The sequence below is a fragment of the Glycine max genome, chromosome 3, assembly GCF_000004515.6.
Source record: "Glycine max cultivar Williams 82 chromosome 3, Glycine_max_v4.0, whole genome shotgun sequence".
NCBI lineage: Eukaryota > Viridiplantae > Streptophyta > Magnoliopsida > Fabales > Fabaceae > Glycine > Glycine max.
In genome coordinates this window covers 28,103,212-28,120,563 of record NC_016090.4, presented here as the reverse complement: position 1 = coordinate 28,120,563, position 17,352 = coordinate 28,103,212, and the positions used below count along the sequence as shown (strand labels likewise).

The 17,352-nt window shown below is 33.4% G+C and overlaps 2 protein-coding genes across 2 annotated transcripts; one reads left to right on the top strand and one right to left on the bottom strand.

The window, feature by feature from the left end:
* Nucleotides 1-2,668: 2,668 nt before the first annotated feature.
* On the bottom strand, nt 2,669-5,512 carry LOC100795822 (G-type lectin S-receptor-like serine/threonine-protein kinase LECRK3). The gene has a single exon (XM_014773659.3). The coding sequence runs from the start codon at nt 5,269-5,271 to the stop codon at nt 2,848-2,850; it is 2,424 nt and encodes an 807-aa protein (XP_014629145.1). The 5' UTR covers nt 5,272-5,512; the 3' UTR covers nt 2,669-2,847.
* Nucleotides 5,513-5,800: 288 nt separating this feature from the next.
* LOC106798213 (uncharacterized) lies at nt 5,801-11,597 on the top strand. Its single transcript, XM_041013928.1, has 4 exons — nt 5,801-5,833; nt 8,530-8,787; nt 8,931-9,026; nt 11,400-11,597. Exons 1-4 carry the CDS (start codon nt 5,801-5,803, stop codon nt 11,595-11,597), a joined length of 585 nt encoding a protein of 194 aa, XP_040869862.1.
* The last annotated feature ends 5,755 nt before the right edge of the window (nt 11,598-17,352 follow it).

Below are 17,352 nucleotides of genomic sequence, written 5' to 3'. Positions count from 1 at the left end.
TCTATGCATCCTGGAAAGAAAGAAGGAAATTTAGCTTAAAACTTGTTTCAAAATTAAAAACTCTATTTTTGTTCCACATGCAATTAGTTTGGGAAGAGATCGAGGGAGAAGGAAATTAAGGCACGAAACTTATTTGTAAAGGTTAATTAGCTTCTCTTTTAAAATGTACTTTTTTCTTATTTTATTTTATAAAAATCAAGTTTCTTAATTTTTAAAAAGTTTTTCTCAACTTCTCTTTTTAAGAAGAAATATAAAGCCAAAAAAAAAGTTGGATTGATGGAAGTTATGAGTCTATTCAAACCTGTCATCACTCCAAGAGCTAGTCAACATTAAACCTTCCACCAAGCTAGTATTTACCTTTGCCTTTATTAAAATGGCCCCCACTTGAGCAAAGGAAAATAGACGGGCATGAATATATATATATATATATAAAATAAAAGAATAAGAAATCAGAATTAATTAAAAGTTTTAAAAAGATATTTAAATAAAAGTATTTCAAAAGGGTAAAAGACTCAAATTTACTCCACTATTACCAAATAAAACTTATCATAAACATTTTTGGTTCAAAACATCATGTAATTAAACAAAACTCATGCCCCAATGTCACAATCTATCAGAGCATTGTGTTCGATGTTCTTCAGCACAAGGTTCCTTAAAGCAATTCATCTAATCATTTGCTTCCCGAACACAAAGTTCGAGATCATCACATGATTCAAACACAAACAATACACGAGGAGTGAGTTATCACATTCCTAACTAATAAAGAGAAACAAGAAAACATGTAGATATACATATCATATAAATGACGATTCAACGGTTAATGAGTTTGAGATCATTGTTTTACGAAGACATATTTGAGTGTATGTGGGAAAAAGAGAAAGTTTTGGGAGGAGGAGAAGGGAAAATGAATTTGAGAAGAAAAGAAAGCGTAGTGAGTCTGACCTAATATGTTTCTATTTATAACTAGGATATACTCAGTCTTTTATTTACTCTATTTATTTGTTTATTTGTTTTATAAAAAAGAAGTCTATTTTATTTCTTATCAAATGAATAAATAAAATATCTTTTTTATTTTCTTTTAAACCATTATTTTAATTAATAAATATATTTTTCATTATTTATTTAATTATAAAAATCTCATCATTTTTCTCAAATTCTATTTATTTTTAAATAAAAAACTTTTTAAATTAATTTTATGAGAAAAATAGAGTGTTACACTCCAAGATTATGAGCTGTGTTTCACTGTTCTGATTTCAAATGCTAAGAAGTTTCTATTCGATTATTGTTGGAATACTAAAACAATGGTTATGATTGCTCAAGCAAGGATTGCTTGGGAGATTACTTAGCTGATTTGTAAGGCTTAAGAATATAAGTCTTGGTGCCTAAGTAGCGGATAATTAAATCAGAAAATTAATGGGAAAATAAAGATACGATTTCAATTAAATCATCTTGTAATCTTACTAATTGTAAATAAAAATGCATACCTCTTAATAATGCATGTTAGCATCTAAGATGCTAGTTTGTTTAGTTTATTTCTACTTCCTTCTCCCTATTTTTTCAGTATTTCTCCTCTACCAAACCAAGTGTAAGTGAAGATAATATAACAGCATCCTCCTTTAATTTTTCTTTTCATGTTTTTTGTATGGCAAAGATAATATATTGATAATATAGAAAAGCTCCTTTTTTCTTTTCATATCTGGTACTGCTGAGCTTATAACAGCATATATACCGTGTATTATTCAGCTAAAAGTGTAAGTTCCCTGTAATTACAAATCTTAATTTGATGTATTGTAATTGTGCTTGCATGTAGAACTTTAAAACTATTGGTAAATGGTAATTTGGGAAAGCTATCTAATAACAGTTATTTGTTCCATTTAAAAGAGAAGACTTCCATGTTCCAAGAGGAGAATATATAGTTGTGAGACTTTCAAGAATTAAGATGGTTTTGTCAAGGTTTAGTGGAGTTCAAGAATGAAATAATACCGCTAAATTATTTCAGCATTTTGAGAAAAAAGTTTTGTATTGTTTTAGTTTTATGTACTCTTGCAGAAGTTTTATTAGAATTCTGATATGAACTGCTACTATGTGAAATTGTTTAATTCACCAAGGTACCAGAACCTAATAATGTTGTTACAGTACAAGTTAGTGAGTAAACTTGGTTACAACTTCAATGAAGGAGTTTTAAGCTTTGGCCTTGCCTTGTAGGCTTGTACTAGTCCTTCAACGAAAAATACACACATGGAACAACAAAAAGTACAGCTAATTAAGAAAATGGAACATGTTAATAACCACATTTAAATTAGTGATGAATAAATATGATGGGAGATTAAATGGACCTGTGGCTAGTGAGTTTTGCATATCAGAAGTTGAACATAGTCCAATATCTTCATAGTACAATGAAAAAAATCATGTTTATCAAATTATATGTACAAACTATATTTTCAAACACTCGTTAGTTCTCCAACCCCTTGGCTGCTCTGTGATTACCAAAAATATATGAATCAGTCTCAAGTAATAAAGTGAGTAAGTCTATATTCTGAATTTGGTTCCTCTAAAGTGCAATGAAAACCTTATTTAATAGTTTATAGTTCTCATGCATGAACTTAATTTAATAGTCTATGCTCTATTTCTTTTGCTTAGATGTTTTATTGAAGTTATGCACATTTACTAAATCCAAAACGTGACTGGTTTATCAAGCTAGTTAATACAAAAGGTCAATTGATCTCAAACCCCGAATGCTATAATGCTGAAGGAACATAAAGCTTCAAATAGATACACATACATATATGTAAATTTTACAGTTCACACTAGAATCTAGATACCACAACTAGGATTAGCACCAACTGATTAGTCTAGAGAACATTGAATACTAAGTTGTGAGGAGGGGCATGGTGGAATTTGGACTTCAACAACACCTTCAAGCATCTGTGTCACATTTCTCATTGTTGGTCTAAGACCAGGATCCTCTTGCACACACCAAAGGGCAATCATCACCAATTTCTCCAAGGTCTTCATGTCATCCAATGCCTCTTTGTCATTCTCAACCAAGTCATGAAGAACACCTTCAGTGTAGCAGTCAAAAGCCCATTCAGTTAGGATTGCTTTCTCTTCATCTGCCTCAAATTCTACACTTTTTCTGCATGAAACTATCTCAAGTAGCAGCACCCCATAACTATAGACATCCACTTTGGCCGTGATTGGCATGTTTTTGAACCATTCAAGTGCAACATACCCTTTTGTTCCCCTTATGGCAGTGTTGGTTCTGCTCTGATTCATGTTCAAAATCTTGGCCAATCCAAAGTCTGAAATTCTTGCATTATAGTAATCATCAAGGAGTATGTTTTGAGGCTTTATGTCACAATGGATGATCTGTGTGCTGCACTCTTCATGCAGATATAGAAGTCCTCTAGCAACCCCAGTTGCAATTTGTAGCCTCAGTTTCCAACTTGGTTTCTCCACATTGAAAACAAGGCTTGCTAAAGTTCCATTGCTCATGTACTCATAAACCAGCAACCTTTCGTCTTGAGTCTCACAAAATCCAAGTAAACGGACCAAGTTCTTATGATGAGTGAGGCCAATGGCATTCAGTTCATTCTTGAATTCCTTTTGAACCTCTTCCAAGAGAAAAGTGTTCAACCTTTTTACTGCCACGAGAGTAAGGGAACCCATGTTGATGACTCCTTCGTACACAATACCAAAAGCTCCCTTTCCTAGCACTTTCTCAAAGCCATTGGTAGCTTCTTCAAGTTCCTCATAAGTGAAGCAACGCAAATTGGTTTCCACATTAGTGCCACTTTTGCCAACTCTTCTAAGCTTCTTCTTGCACCAAAAAACATAAAAACTGCTCAAGCAGATTGCTCCAACCAATATTAGATTGAGACAAGCAGAACCACTCAAAAGCACAATCAAAGTGTTCCTACTATTCTTTTTCACAATGATTGGAGGAACAACCAAGGAGGAGTTGTCTTTCCTCACTTTCATGAAGGCCTTTGCACCATTAAGTGTGGCATCAACTCTACCATTTGAAAGTGGCAACTTCTTCTTCCAGCAGCTGTCACCTAACCTGAAAATAGCAACAGAACACAAACAATCTTCCATACAAGATTGTCTGCATTGTTCTTCAGTGAAGGGTTTTTGCAGCACATAATCTGAACTAGGCCAATCAGTATCTATCAACACCTCAAAATCATATAGATCCTCTCTTTGACTAAGTTCATCTTCTGAACATGATTGTACAAAATCCGGTTTGCAGCTACCATTAGGATCATTAGGATCAACCAGTGAGTACCATTTTGGACACTTACAAATTGGCCTCTTATAATCTCCCAAACTGCAAATGCTATTATATCCACAAACGCCACTACTTGTAGCAGAAAGATAATCCTTACATATATTATCTGGATGAGACCACACTGGGGTCCAACCTACACTCCCAGAAGAACCCTTTGGATGTTGATAGAGTGTGAACACCCCATCAAAATCAAGAGTTGCTCTAAGGTAAAATTGAGTGGTGGAAATAGAACCCCCATCTGACAAGTTATACTTTTCTTTGTTGTCTCTCAAAATATACACATCTCCTGACCTATCAAACACCAATTGAGTCCCAGCACTTGATGTGTTGGACTCAATGGTTCCACTTGCATAGTAGTTAGCATTAACATACTCAGATGGCAAATTTATAGAGTGCATCACAAGATTACCATCATTTTGGAAAAAGAGCTCAAACCTGCCAATGTTGAAGTCATTCCTCCTAAGTTTAGAAGAAAGCTTCTGACCCCTTTCCATAGTCTGAGAAGGCAGCAAGGTGTCTCTATAATCATCAAAACTCTCCCAAGTACTGCTGGAGGCACCATCAAGAAGCACAAGGTTGCCAGTGTCATTGAACACACCACTAGAAACTCTAGCAGTGAAGCCACCAGTGTTCCATAACTTATCACCATTTGGGGCAGTGAGAACCAACCCATCATCAGCAGAAAGCTCAACTTTTGAGCCCTTTGGTGCAGGCTTGTTGTCCCTATTGGCAAACCAAACTATGGTTCTGTCTTGAATGTTGGCATACCAAATGCAAAGTATGAAATGATCAGGAGTGGCCTCAAGTGGGAGGAAACCAAAGGCAAAGTCACCAGAAGGTGATGAAACCAACCATGGGGTTGTGCTTTTTCCTGCAGTATGAGAATCACCAATGGCTATGTTGGTTTTGGTTTGAGCTACAACAAAGGGTAGCAAAATCACTGAGCAGAAGAGGAAAAAAAGAAGCAAAGAGGAAGCCATGGTGAGAAATGAGAATCAACTTGGTCCTTACGTTTTAGTTACATATATGGTGATGATTGATGAATAGAAATCAAATCAAGGACTAAGAAAAATTCCATTATGAATTTATGATGATGGTTTAGTCTTTGTCTTTGTTGAATATACTTGAATGCATGCGCTTGACTTTGTCAACGAAGGCTAAAAGTAAAACCAATCAGACACACACACCATATAACTCTTTTACTAGCAACAGTGTTCTGGAAATTTTGGTTCCTAATTACATCCACACAATACAAATTGGAAACAAAACCGTTATGTCAAAAGATCAAACACATTTTTATATATCAACATAAATCTTTTAAATGAATGTTACTAGAATCGATCTCCTTAATTAAGATTTTACATTTAAAAAATATGATTGAAAAAAAAAATTTAATTAAAGATAATTAGTTAGATTTTTCAACGAAAGTTAGTCATTGACAAATTCGACCATACTACGTGGCAATAACATACTAACATAATGGTTAAAAAAATATTTTTGTATCAGTAAATGAGAGAATTTCCTTTTCTGCATAGGAGACAGGTACACCTTAGATAATCAAATGATGACATCCCCATGGAAAACAAGCATCGCATACAACAAATTCCATGAAATAGAATAATTCTATTTTATCTTATTTTATTCTATTAATAACGTGTAAAAGTTATGTGAGTACCCTCCGTCAGTAAGCCTTATTATTAATTGAATAATTTACAATATATTTCACACAAATTACTTTATATTTTCTACGTGGCTGATTTAACATTTATTTAGGTCTAAGATCAATTTTAAGGTGAGATCTTTTTAAATCAATAAAAATTATATTAAAATTATTATTTTTATTTAAAATTTAATTTTTAAACTTTTTCAAATACAAAAAATCACTTATCTAGTTATTGGGTTTTACTCCTCTAAAGTGATCAAATGCACTTTAGAGAATAAAGTAAAATAATAACCTTTAACTAAAAAAGAAAATCATTGAGATTATAAACAATTTTAGATTTTGTTAATATGTATTTGTTTTTATCATAATTTTTAACCGTTGATTTTCTAATCACCAAATGTAAATGCACTTTATTTTCTTATCATCATGTTTTTTTATTCTTAGCCGTTAAAGTATTTTTTGTCCAATATAAAAGTAAAATGTAACCATGTGATATGAGAAAGTAATATAAACTAAAAAGGAGAATGATAGTAATTCATGAAAAAAAATGAAAAAGACAATATTTTTAGGGGATAGTAGAAAAGTTATTAAATTTAAAAGACTTATTCTCAGTTGGCCTTGTACATTGACGTGTATCTGTTTGAGTGTTGAGTTTTCAAATATATAAATCAGTCCCACCAGACCAGAACCGTCAAGTACTCAAGTTGGCCGAGTACGTACGTAACGGCTCTCATTGACCCATTTGGTCATTTACGCAAATTATTTTTTTAAATGAGATTTTCTTAAATTAATTATTGGCATGGTCTATTTTAATTCATATACCAAGTCAAACGATTTTTTTTTCTAAGTTTTATGGACAAAACACCCAAACTGGATATTAGTTAAATTTGAGTTTTGTACATCAGCACCCCCCGAATGATTGGGTTGCAAAACCAAACACACTATTATAAAAACATACATCAGATTGTATAGACAATTCATGTTTTGCAAATGAATATACTAATTTATTTGCTTCTCTATAAATATGTTTCAACATGCAGAGTTAGAATTTTCCTTGTAATTTACAATTCTTAGCTACAAGCTCTTTAAAGTACTCCCCCTCACTACTCCTTTCATCCAACACACTACTAAAAAAATGAGTTTTAACATCGTCCTATTAACATCGGTTATTTGAAAACCGATGTCGTTAAGCACTTACAACATCGGTTTTCAAATAACAGATGTTAAAACTGAATTTAGTATGATTTATTTATATATTTTAAAAAAAACGATGTTGTAAATGTTTAACCACATCAGTTTTCAAATAACCGATGTTAAATTAACATCAATAATAAATTCAAAAGGTAAACATTTAAAAATTAAACTAAATTTTTAAAATGAATTTCGTAATTTTAATTTTATTATTTCATGATTATCATTTAAATATAACACATATTTATATAAATTATTTGATATTAGTTAATTTGAAAAAAAAATTGTTTTTAATAATAGAGTTTAACTTTTATAGAATTTTTATAGAATGTTAGTAAAAATAATTATATAGTAAAAAAATTAAAATTTATTATTAATATATTATTATTTAATTATTATATTTGAAAAAAAATGATATTTTTATTATTTTTAAACAAATTTTTCAGAACAAAAATAAAATTATTTTCATGAGACATGGAAATTATGTTTTAAGTCTTTAAATATAGAGTTAATTATAATCCACATGTAATTTATTTTATATTATATTTGTCATTTTTTCTATTATTTTTAACTTCATTTGTTAATTATGTGAATTTTTTGTTAATTAAATTTTCATAAAAAAATTATTTAGGATAGAGAACAAAGAAAAAAAATTATATTTCAATAGTACCAACACTCCAAGGTACATCCACGCATGTATATATTCTCCGAGTTCATGATTTTTGTTTTTTTATTATTTAATTTATTGATTTATTGCTAGCTGCGTGAAGTGCACCTAACTAACGGGTTGATATGAATTTTATTAAACTTGGGGAATATACTATTGGGATTTGAAATGTTAAAAATGCTTATTTGATATTTGAAATTAATCATAAAATTGAAATTAGATTTATTAATTTAAATTTATATAGTTGAAACTTGAAAGTCTTTAAAAATCAAAATTATAATTTAATATCACGATTTTATCAATTAATAAAAAAATATTAATTTTAATTATCTAGCTGAAAGTCTTTAAAATCAAAGTTATAATTTAATATCATGATTTATCAAATAATAAAATAATTTTTTCACGTTCTTTCTAATTCTTACTTATGTTTGTTTCAGATTATCAAGAATTGATTTTGAAGAAATATATATTACATTAAAAATTCTTGTAAACATTTTACTAATTTTTAAAAAGTTTTTAAAATTTAAAAAAGGTTATCCTATATTAGGTTCAGTTGGGTCTACGTTAAATAAGACCCGAAACCAATTATAAAAATCATGGTGTCCAATTTTTGTCAAACCAAATTCTTAAATTGGGCCTATACGTCATTTCTCCTGTAAAACCCTAAACCCTCAAATTGGTCCCACAATTACTCCCACAATTACTGCAAGAACTCAGGTGTGTATTCGCTGCTCTCTCACAATTGCCGCCATAGAACAACCTTCTTCAAGCCAACATTCCATTTCCAAGAAAAGAAAAACCACCGCTTCCTTCCAGTTACGCTCTTCCGATACGCAGTTTCCCGACACTACCGTCTCGCCGGAAGCTTCCGTCAGTTCTACCGGCACGGTTGTTTCCGGCGATTTTTGCTCCGATCGCTCTTGCTGCAGCTCCAGCCACTTTAAGGACCTCCACTCCGTGCCGTCAGATCTGCAGGTTCGCTCCTCGAAATTCTGAATTATTATTATGAATTGTTAATTTACTTTCGTAATTTTCCGAGTTATAACCTGTCCAAATTTTCCTGTGTTTAATTTCTTTATATCTATTTATTTATTGATATTCCTCGCCGATTAATGCAGACCAAGGGTTTCCAAACGGTAGAGGACTCAACCAACCGCTACTTCAAACCGTTCAGGTTTTTATTCTACTTATTTTTTGTTCGAGTTCTTTCTCATGTACGCGCACACGATCAATCTTCTAACGAAACGTTGCCACCGAAACACTGCGTATACATACATTTATTTTATTTTATTTTATTTTATTTATTTATTTGCTTCGGTTTTGGTTGTTCAGTGAAAGTAGAGTAAATAATGTCATTTGTAGATAGAAAAAAAAGGTCAATATCCTATTATAATTATAATTTGACATATACGTGATATGGTGCAGTAAAAAAATATACACAATATTTTTTTTTTGGTGCTGATATATATGATGCTGATATATTCTTTAGTTCTTTGAAAAAGTGTGGCACTTGCGTACATATTTACAAAATCTTTTATGGAAGTCTATCCTGTAAAAATCACATCTTGAGTTTTTTATTGCTTAATTAATGTAAAAAGTCACATCTTTAGTTTTCTTTATTTAATAAAATCTATTTGACTTAACTATCAAGCACGATCAACTAGCATGACACATAATTTCTCATTTTAACGAGTGATTTCAAGCAAAATTATCTTCCAAAGATACACGTAGGAAAATTATATTTAACTTCCAAAGACAATATTTTTAGGGGATAGTAGAAAAGTTATTAAATTTAAAAGACTTATTCTCAGTTGGCCTTGTACATTGACGTGTATCTGTTTGAGTGTTGAGTTTTCAAATATATAAATCAGTCCCACCAGACCAGAACCGTCAAGTACTCAAGTTGGCCGAGTACGTACGTAACGGCTCTCATTGACCCATTTGGTCATTTACGCAAATTATTTTTTTAAATGAGATTTTCTTAAATTAATTATTGGCATGGTCTATTTTAATTCATATACCAAGTCAAACGATTTTTTTTTCTAAGTTTTATGGACAAAACACCCAAACTGGATATTAGTTAAATTTGAGTTTTGTACATCAGCACCCCCCGAATGATTGGGTTGCAAAACCAAACACACTATTATAAAAACATACATCAGATTGTATAGACAATTCATGTTTTGCAAATGAATATACTAATTTATTTGCTTCTCTATAAATATGTTTCAACATGCAGAGTTAGAATTTTCCTTGTAATTTACAATTCTTAGCTACAAGCTCTTTAAAGTACTCCCCCTCACTACTCCTTTCATCCAACAGATTTATAGCATCAAAAGAATATGTTTCCACCATTACTGATGATATCCTTTTGTCACAAGCCATATAAAATAGACCATAACTCTGCTTCTAAAATCGAACAGTGCCCCAACCTTCTAGAATAAGCCCCAACAAAGCTATCATTATTACCTCTTATGATATCACCTCATGAAGTTACTCCTACTGCTAGAAGATAAGCTCCATCATGGTTAAGTTTCATACACCCCTGTATAGGATTATTCCATATTCCAGACTCATCCGTCTACAAATTTGGATGAATCAGATTTAGTACATTCTACATATTTTGGCTACTCTTGATATCTCTCAATAGCGCCCAAACTTTGAACAAAATTTCATCTATGTTGTGCGAAGTATCTTGGAAGATAATCTCATTCCGTCTCCACCAAATACAATCAAGAATAACTCCAAATGCAATACTCCATTTGGTGTTTTCTAACATTTTAATTTATTGCTTTGAATATTGGTTTTTATCCAACTACTCATATATTGTTGGTAGAACAAAATAGTAGCAGTAAACTTGAAATGGCTCCAAATATGCTTCACCCAAGTACAGTCTCTAAAAGCATGTTCCATAGATTTAGCTTTATCATGGCATAACGGGCAAGTGTCTTCATCAGTCATATGGCATTGTTTCCTTAACACATCTCTAGGGAGAATTGTGTTGGCCTATTTTCCAAAGAAGATATTTGATGTGTTTCTGTCCATGCCTATGCCAAATATTTTGTTGGGCTCTGACCTAAATTCATATGGAAGTTTATTCTGTTATTTTTCTGTTTTGTCCTCTGTCTGTATAAGGCAAGAATGTCCTGTATTTTAAAAAAGCTTCCACTTGTATATTGCATCAGTAATAAAAAGCTTTATGCCCCCTCCCGTGGATGTAGCCTTGATCAAAGGTGAACCACGTAAATTTGTGTGTTCTTTCTCATCTCTCCCTCTCTCTTTCACCTTGCTGCAAAACTTTGTGTATGACATTTCTGTTCTGCTGCATCTCCTGATGTTGTTCTTGTTTGTTCTTCTTCACTTCCATATCAAATTGGTATCAAGAGCTCAAGTTGCGATCAAGGAAATTCAAGATTCTCGTTTGAATACGAAGATCAAGCTGTGGGAGTCTTGTTTATGGTATCTTTCGCTGCTTTACTGTGATCAAGAACACTTAAGAAATCATGTCAAACACAATCAAGATTGAGAAATTCAATGGAAAAAACAACTTCAATCTGTGGCGCATCAAGATGTGTGCTTTGTTGAAGGAACAACGTGTTTGGGCTCATGTTGCTTCTGCATCTGTGAAGAAAGAAGTGGCTTTTGAATCAAAAGAAAAGGTCTTTGTTTCAAAGATTGAAGAACTTGCAGAACAAGAAGAAAAGGCTCACTCACTAATCTTGCTTTCCTTGTCTGATGAAGTTTTATATGAAGTTGCTAATGAAGAAATTGCAAGTGGCTTATAGCTCAAGTTGGAAAAGCTTTATATGACCAAGTCAATCTGCAACAAGCTCTTCTTGAAGAGGCGTCTATTTGGTTTACACATGAAAGAAGGTACATTTCTTAAGGATCATCTTGATGAATTAAATTCTATTTTGATGGAATTAAGAGATATAGATGTTAAGATAGAGGATGAAGATGCTGCCATGATTCTGTTAGCCTCTTTACCACCATCATATGAGAGCTTTGTCAACTCTCTTAGTGTTGGTAAGGAATGTGTCACCATGGAGGAGGTGAAATCCAGCTTATACTCAAGGGAACTTCGATCTAAAGCACCTGGAAATTCTGAAGAATCAAATGGATCTGGTCTTGTGGTCTCTAACTCTAACAAAAACATCAAGAAAAAGGTGTTTAAAGGAAAGAAGAAAACTCATGTCAATCCAAAGGACATCTGTAACTACTGCAAGGAGCCAGGTCACTGGAAGAAAGATTGTCCTAAGAAAAAGGGCAAACCATCTGCTGCTATTGCCAAGGAAGGTTCCACATCTGAAAATGAGTTTGTTCTCTCAGTTGCTGATCATCACCAACATTCTGAAAATCAGTGGATATTAGACTCTGGTTGTTCCTTTCATATGTGTCCTAACAAAACCTGGTTTGACACCTATGAAGAGAAATCGGGTGGAAATGCCTTCATGGGAAATGTTGTCTTATGCAAGACAGTTGAAATTGGCACAATAAAAATCAAGATGCATGATGAAATTATCCGAACACTCACTCTGAAGTTAGGCATGTTCCAGAGCTGAAAAAGAATCTAATCTCCATAGGTATTATGGATGGAAAGGGGTTCAAACGCAGCACTGAAAATGGGGTCATGAAAATTCAGAAAGGCACCACAATGGTGATGAAGGGTATAAAGAGGGGTAATCTCGATATACTTCAAGGTACAACATGTATTGATGATGATCTAGTAGTTGTTGCATCAAAATCTAATAAGAGCATACCTGACTTAACTCAATTGTGGCACATGAGGCTTGGTCATATGAGTGAAAAAGGTCTGATGAGACTCAAAAAACAACAACTGTTGGGAAATTAGAAACTGGATGAACTTAAATTCTGTGAGCACTGTGTTTTCGACAAGCAACATAGGATTAAATTTCCTAAAGCAATTCACACCACCAAAGGAACTCTTGATTACATTCACGCTAACTGTTGGGGGCCTGCAAGAGTACCTTCACTAGGTGGTGGAAGGTATTTTTTGTCCATAATTGATGACTACTCAAGGATGACATGGATCTACATCATGAGTCAGAAGAGTCAAGATTTCAAATGCTTCAAAGAATGGAAGACATTGATTGAAAAACAAACTGAAAGGAAAGTTAAAAGACTCAGAACTGATAATGGCTTGGAGTTTTGCTCAACAGAATTTAACAAATTCTGCAGAGATGAAGGGATTGCTAGACAACTTACTGTTAGAAACACTCCTCAGCAAAATAGAGTTGTTGAACGAATGAACAAAACACTTCTGGAAAGAACAAGATGCCTATTGTCTAATGCTAGTCTCAACAGAAGTTTTTGGGGAGAAGCTATCAATACAACTTGTTTTCTGATCAATAGAACACCTTTTACTGCTATAGGACTTAAAACTCCTATTGAAATCTGGAATGGCAAAATAACAAACCACTCAAATCTAAGAGTATTTGGCTGCAATGCCTATTATCATGTCAATGAAGGAAAGCTGGTACCTAGATCAAGAAAGGGTCTATTCATGGGTTATGGTGATGGGGTGAAAGGTTACAGGATCTGGTCACCCTTTGAAAGGAATGTTCTTCTCAACGGAGATGTAATTTTTTATGAATCACATTTGCTCCATCCAAAAATTGAGATTCCAATTACTGGAACACAGAGATGCCACTCTCTTCAAGAAAAGGATGTATAATCTACAACCAAAGACTCAGAAAAGGGGGTCATACAGATACATCTCCTGTTCCTCAAGAAGGTGAGCAATCAAAAGATTCAAGTGCAAATGAGGCTCATCAGAATGCTAAACCCGAGCCTGCACACTTCAATCTTGGAATCAGTCAGAGACCTAAGAGGGTCAGTAAGCCTCCTGAGAGATATGGTTTTGAAGACATGGCTGCCTATGCATTACATGCAGCTGAAGAAATAGATTCAAATGAACCTGCCACCTACAAAGAAGCTATCAATCATCCTGAAGCTAAAAATTGGTTGTCAGCTATGAAAGAGGAAATGAAATCTCTATATAAGAATCAAACATGGAAACTTGTTGAACTACCTAAAGGAAGAGATGTGGTAGGTTACAAGTGGATATTCAAGAGGAAACCTGGTCTTTCAGAAAAGGAAGGGATAAGATACAAGGCTAGGTTAGTTGCCAAGGGATTCAGCCAGAAAGAAGGAGTATATTTCAACAAAATCTTTTCACCTGTGGTCAGACATACATCCATCCGGGTTTTGCTTGCTATAGTGGAAAACCAAGATTTGGAACTTGAACAACTTCAACGAAATCTTTTTCCAGTGTTGATGACTGTTGAGAAAATTTATAGGTCTTATCTGCGGCTATATGGGGGGCAAGCATCAAATCTCCCTTCAGATATTTCAAGCTTATTTGATTGCAAATACTGTTTGTAAAGGCTATTGTTCTTTGCATATAAGGTTATTGGAATGACATCAATTCCATGTACCTTGGTACCTGGCTCAAAATCTTTAGAAGCCTCTCCGACTTGAGACATTCTTGTTCCAACATTCTTAAATTTTGTACTAACCATAGACTGAAAATTTGATCTGAACCCTGCATTTTTTAGCACTAAATATTCATTCTTGTTGCACTTGAGAAGTTTCTGATCTGGCTGCTGAAGATGATGTAGAAGCAAGCTTCATTGCTTCATGATGATGAATCAAGATTGATTCAAGGTGTTTTGATGATAACAAAGATGATGACAAAAAGCCCATGAGAATGATTTCAAGATTGAGTCAAGAACAATTCAAGAATCAAGAGAAGTTTCCAGTTTCAAGTTTTCAAGAATCAAGAATCAAGAATAATCAAGAACAAGATTCAAGACTCAAGATTCAAGAATCAAGAAAAGACTCAATCAAGATAAGTACTAAAAAGTTTTTCAAAACATTGAGTAGTACATGAATTTTTCACAAAACCTTTTACCAAAGAGTTTTTACTCTCTGGTAATCGATTACCAGTTTATTGTAATCGATTACCAATAGCAAAGATTGTTTTCAAAAAGCTTTCAACTGAATTTACAACGTTCCAATTGATTTCAAAATGGTGTAATCGATTACAATGATTTGGTAATCGATTACCAGTGTGTTTGAATGTTGAAATTCAAATTCAAATGTGAAGAGTCACATCCTTTCACAAAAATGCTTTGTGTAATCGATTACAATAATTTGGTAATCGATTACCATTGATAAGTTTTGAACAAAAATCAAAAGATGTAACTCTTCCAATGGTTTTCAAGTTTTTCTAAAGGTTATAACTCTTCTAATGGTTTTCTTGACCAGACATGAAGAGTCTATAAAAGCAAGTCCTTAACTTGCATTTTCAAGACATTGATTACATCCTTTGAATCTCTTTGAACATCCTCTTGAATTTCTTCTTCTTCTTCCTTTGCCAAAAGCTTTCTAAAGTTTTATGGTTTTCCAAACCTTGAAAACAAAACTTGTGCTATTCATCTTTTTCATTTCCTTCTCCCTTTGCCAAAAAGAATTCACCAATGACTAACCGCTTGAATTCTTTTTGTGTCTTTCTTCTCCCTTTTCCAAAAGAACAAAGGACTAACCGCCTGAATTCTTTTGTGTCTCCCTTCTCCCTTGTCAAAGAATTCAAAATGACACAGTCTGAGAATTCTTTTGATTCTTCCCTTTCCCATAAACAAAAGATTTCAAAGGACTAACCGCCTGAGAATTCTTTTGTTTCCCCATTCACAAAGTTTCAAAGGACTAACCGCCTGAGAACTTTGTCTTAACACATTGGAGGGTACATCCTTTGTGGTACAAGTAGAGGGTACATCTACTTGGGTTTTTGTGACTGAGAACAAGAGAGGGTACATCTCTTGTGGATCAATTCTAGTGGAGGGTACATCCACTAGGTTATTCAAAGAGAACAAGGGAGGGTACATCCCTTGTGGATCTTTGCTTGTAAAGGAATTTACAAGGTTGAAAAGAAATCTCAAGGACCGCAGGTCGCTTGGGGACTGGATGTAGGCATGGGTTGTTGTCGAACCAGTATAAAACTCTTGTGTGTTTATCTTCTTCTTCCCTACTCTTTTAATTTCCGCTGTGCACTTTAATTACCGCTTTTACTTTTGGTTAAGTTTATATTTTTGTTCTTTACTTTCTTAACAACATAGTAAAAGCCTAAGAAGGGTAAATTTTAATTAGTAAAGGTTCATTAATAATTAATTCAACTCCCCCTTCTTAATTATTCTGAGGCCACTTGATCCAACAGATGATGATTAGGATTTTCAAGATTAAGAACCAAAGACTTGTCCTCATCTTGAGTTGATTGTGAGCATCCTTTGATCATGTTTGAAATCAAGTTCTTGAATGAGCTATCCGGTTTAACATAGGATTTAGAACATGTTTCTTGAGTTTGCTTTTTGAATTTTTTACTCCCAATTATCACTTGTTGCAACTTGCTTCTCTTCTTACCTGCCAAAAACAACCCAGCACTGTGGAAGCTTTCAACACTTAAATGGCACTCTTCCTTTTAGTTTCAATTTTTTATCTTCTTTATAACCAAATGCTTCTTTTTTAGTTTCAAATACTTATAACCAAATGCTCTGAAAAAGCAGTACACCACAAGCAATATCAATCAAGCTATTCCCTCCTAACTCCCTCCAAATTCAACAAGAAACATTGATAAATGTAAACATGTTGTGATATCATACACATATTACTAAACCGAATACACATAAGAAAATTATAACAGTAACAACCAGAATAGAACAATTGCTCAGGTGCAATTGGCCCTTTTCTCCTCAACCTGTTTCTTTGTGTTGTTAAAGAAACTTCCTAGTCACTGAAGAGGGGTATGTGAATTTACATGCTGTAAACATGGGTAGAGACAAGCCTCTCCAGCAACATAAGGGAGAGCATTGGGCGTTGTTGCTTCCTTTTTTTTCTGTTATTTTTCTTAAAGAATAAACATCTTTGATGTTAGAGGATAGGAGAATAACTGTCTAGATCTAAATCTGAAATAGATTCAGTTTGTGTTATCAAATTTGCATCCTGATTCTTTAGTTGTGTCATGAACAACTAAAAATGAAAGTCTTACCATTTCTCCTTTGCTTGTAGGTTGCATAATTTCTGATGATATATAGGTAGTTTGTGGCTTAAAAACTATAGGTCCAGATTTTCAAATTGATTTTGCAGCAACTTGATTGAGTTTTCCAGGTAGGGTTTGGCAGCATCTTTTCTTCCTTTTGCTGAGATTCTTCCTTTGCTTCTTTTTCCTGGATTTCTTCCTTCATTTTGTTCAATTTCCAAAAACTTGGGCTTCTACTTATGCACGATGGCTCGATCTCATACTTATCCATCATCAGTGCAAAATAATCCCTTGCTTTTTCTACTGCTTCTATACTTATGCTGTCATCATCTATGTTGATAATCTGTGTTGTCCCCCCATTGTTAATTTCAGCCCTAACTTAATTCCAATTCCTAATATATACCCATCATTGTTGTTGAAAATTTAGGACTACATTGCTTAAGGATTTGAGATACTCCAGAACTTGAATTTGAATGAGTGGAGAT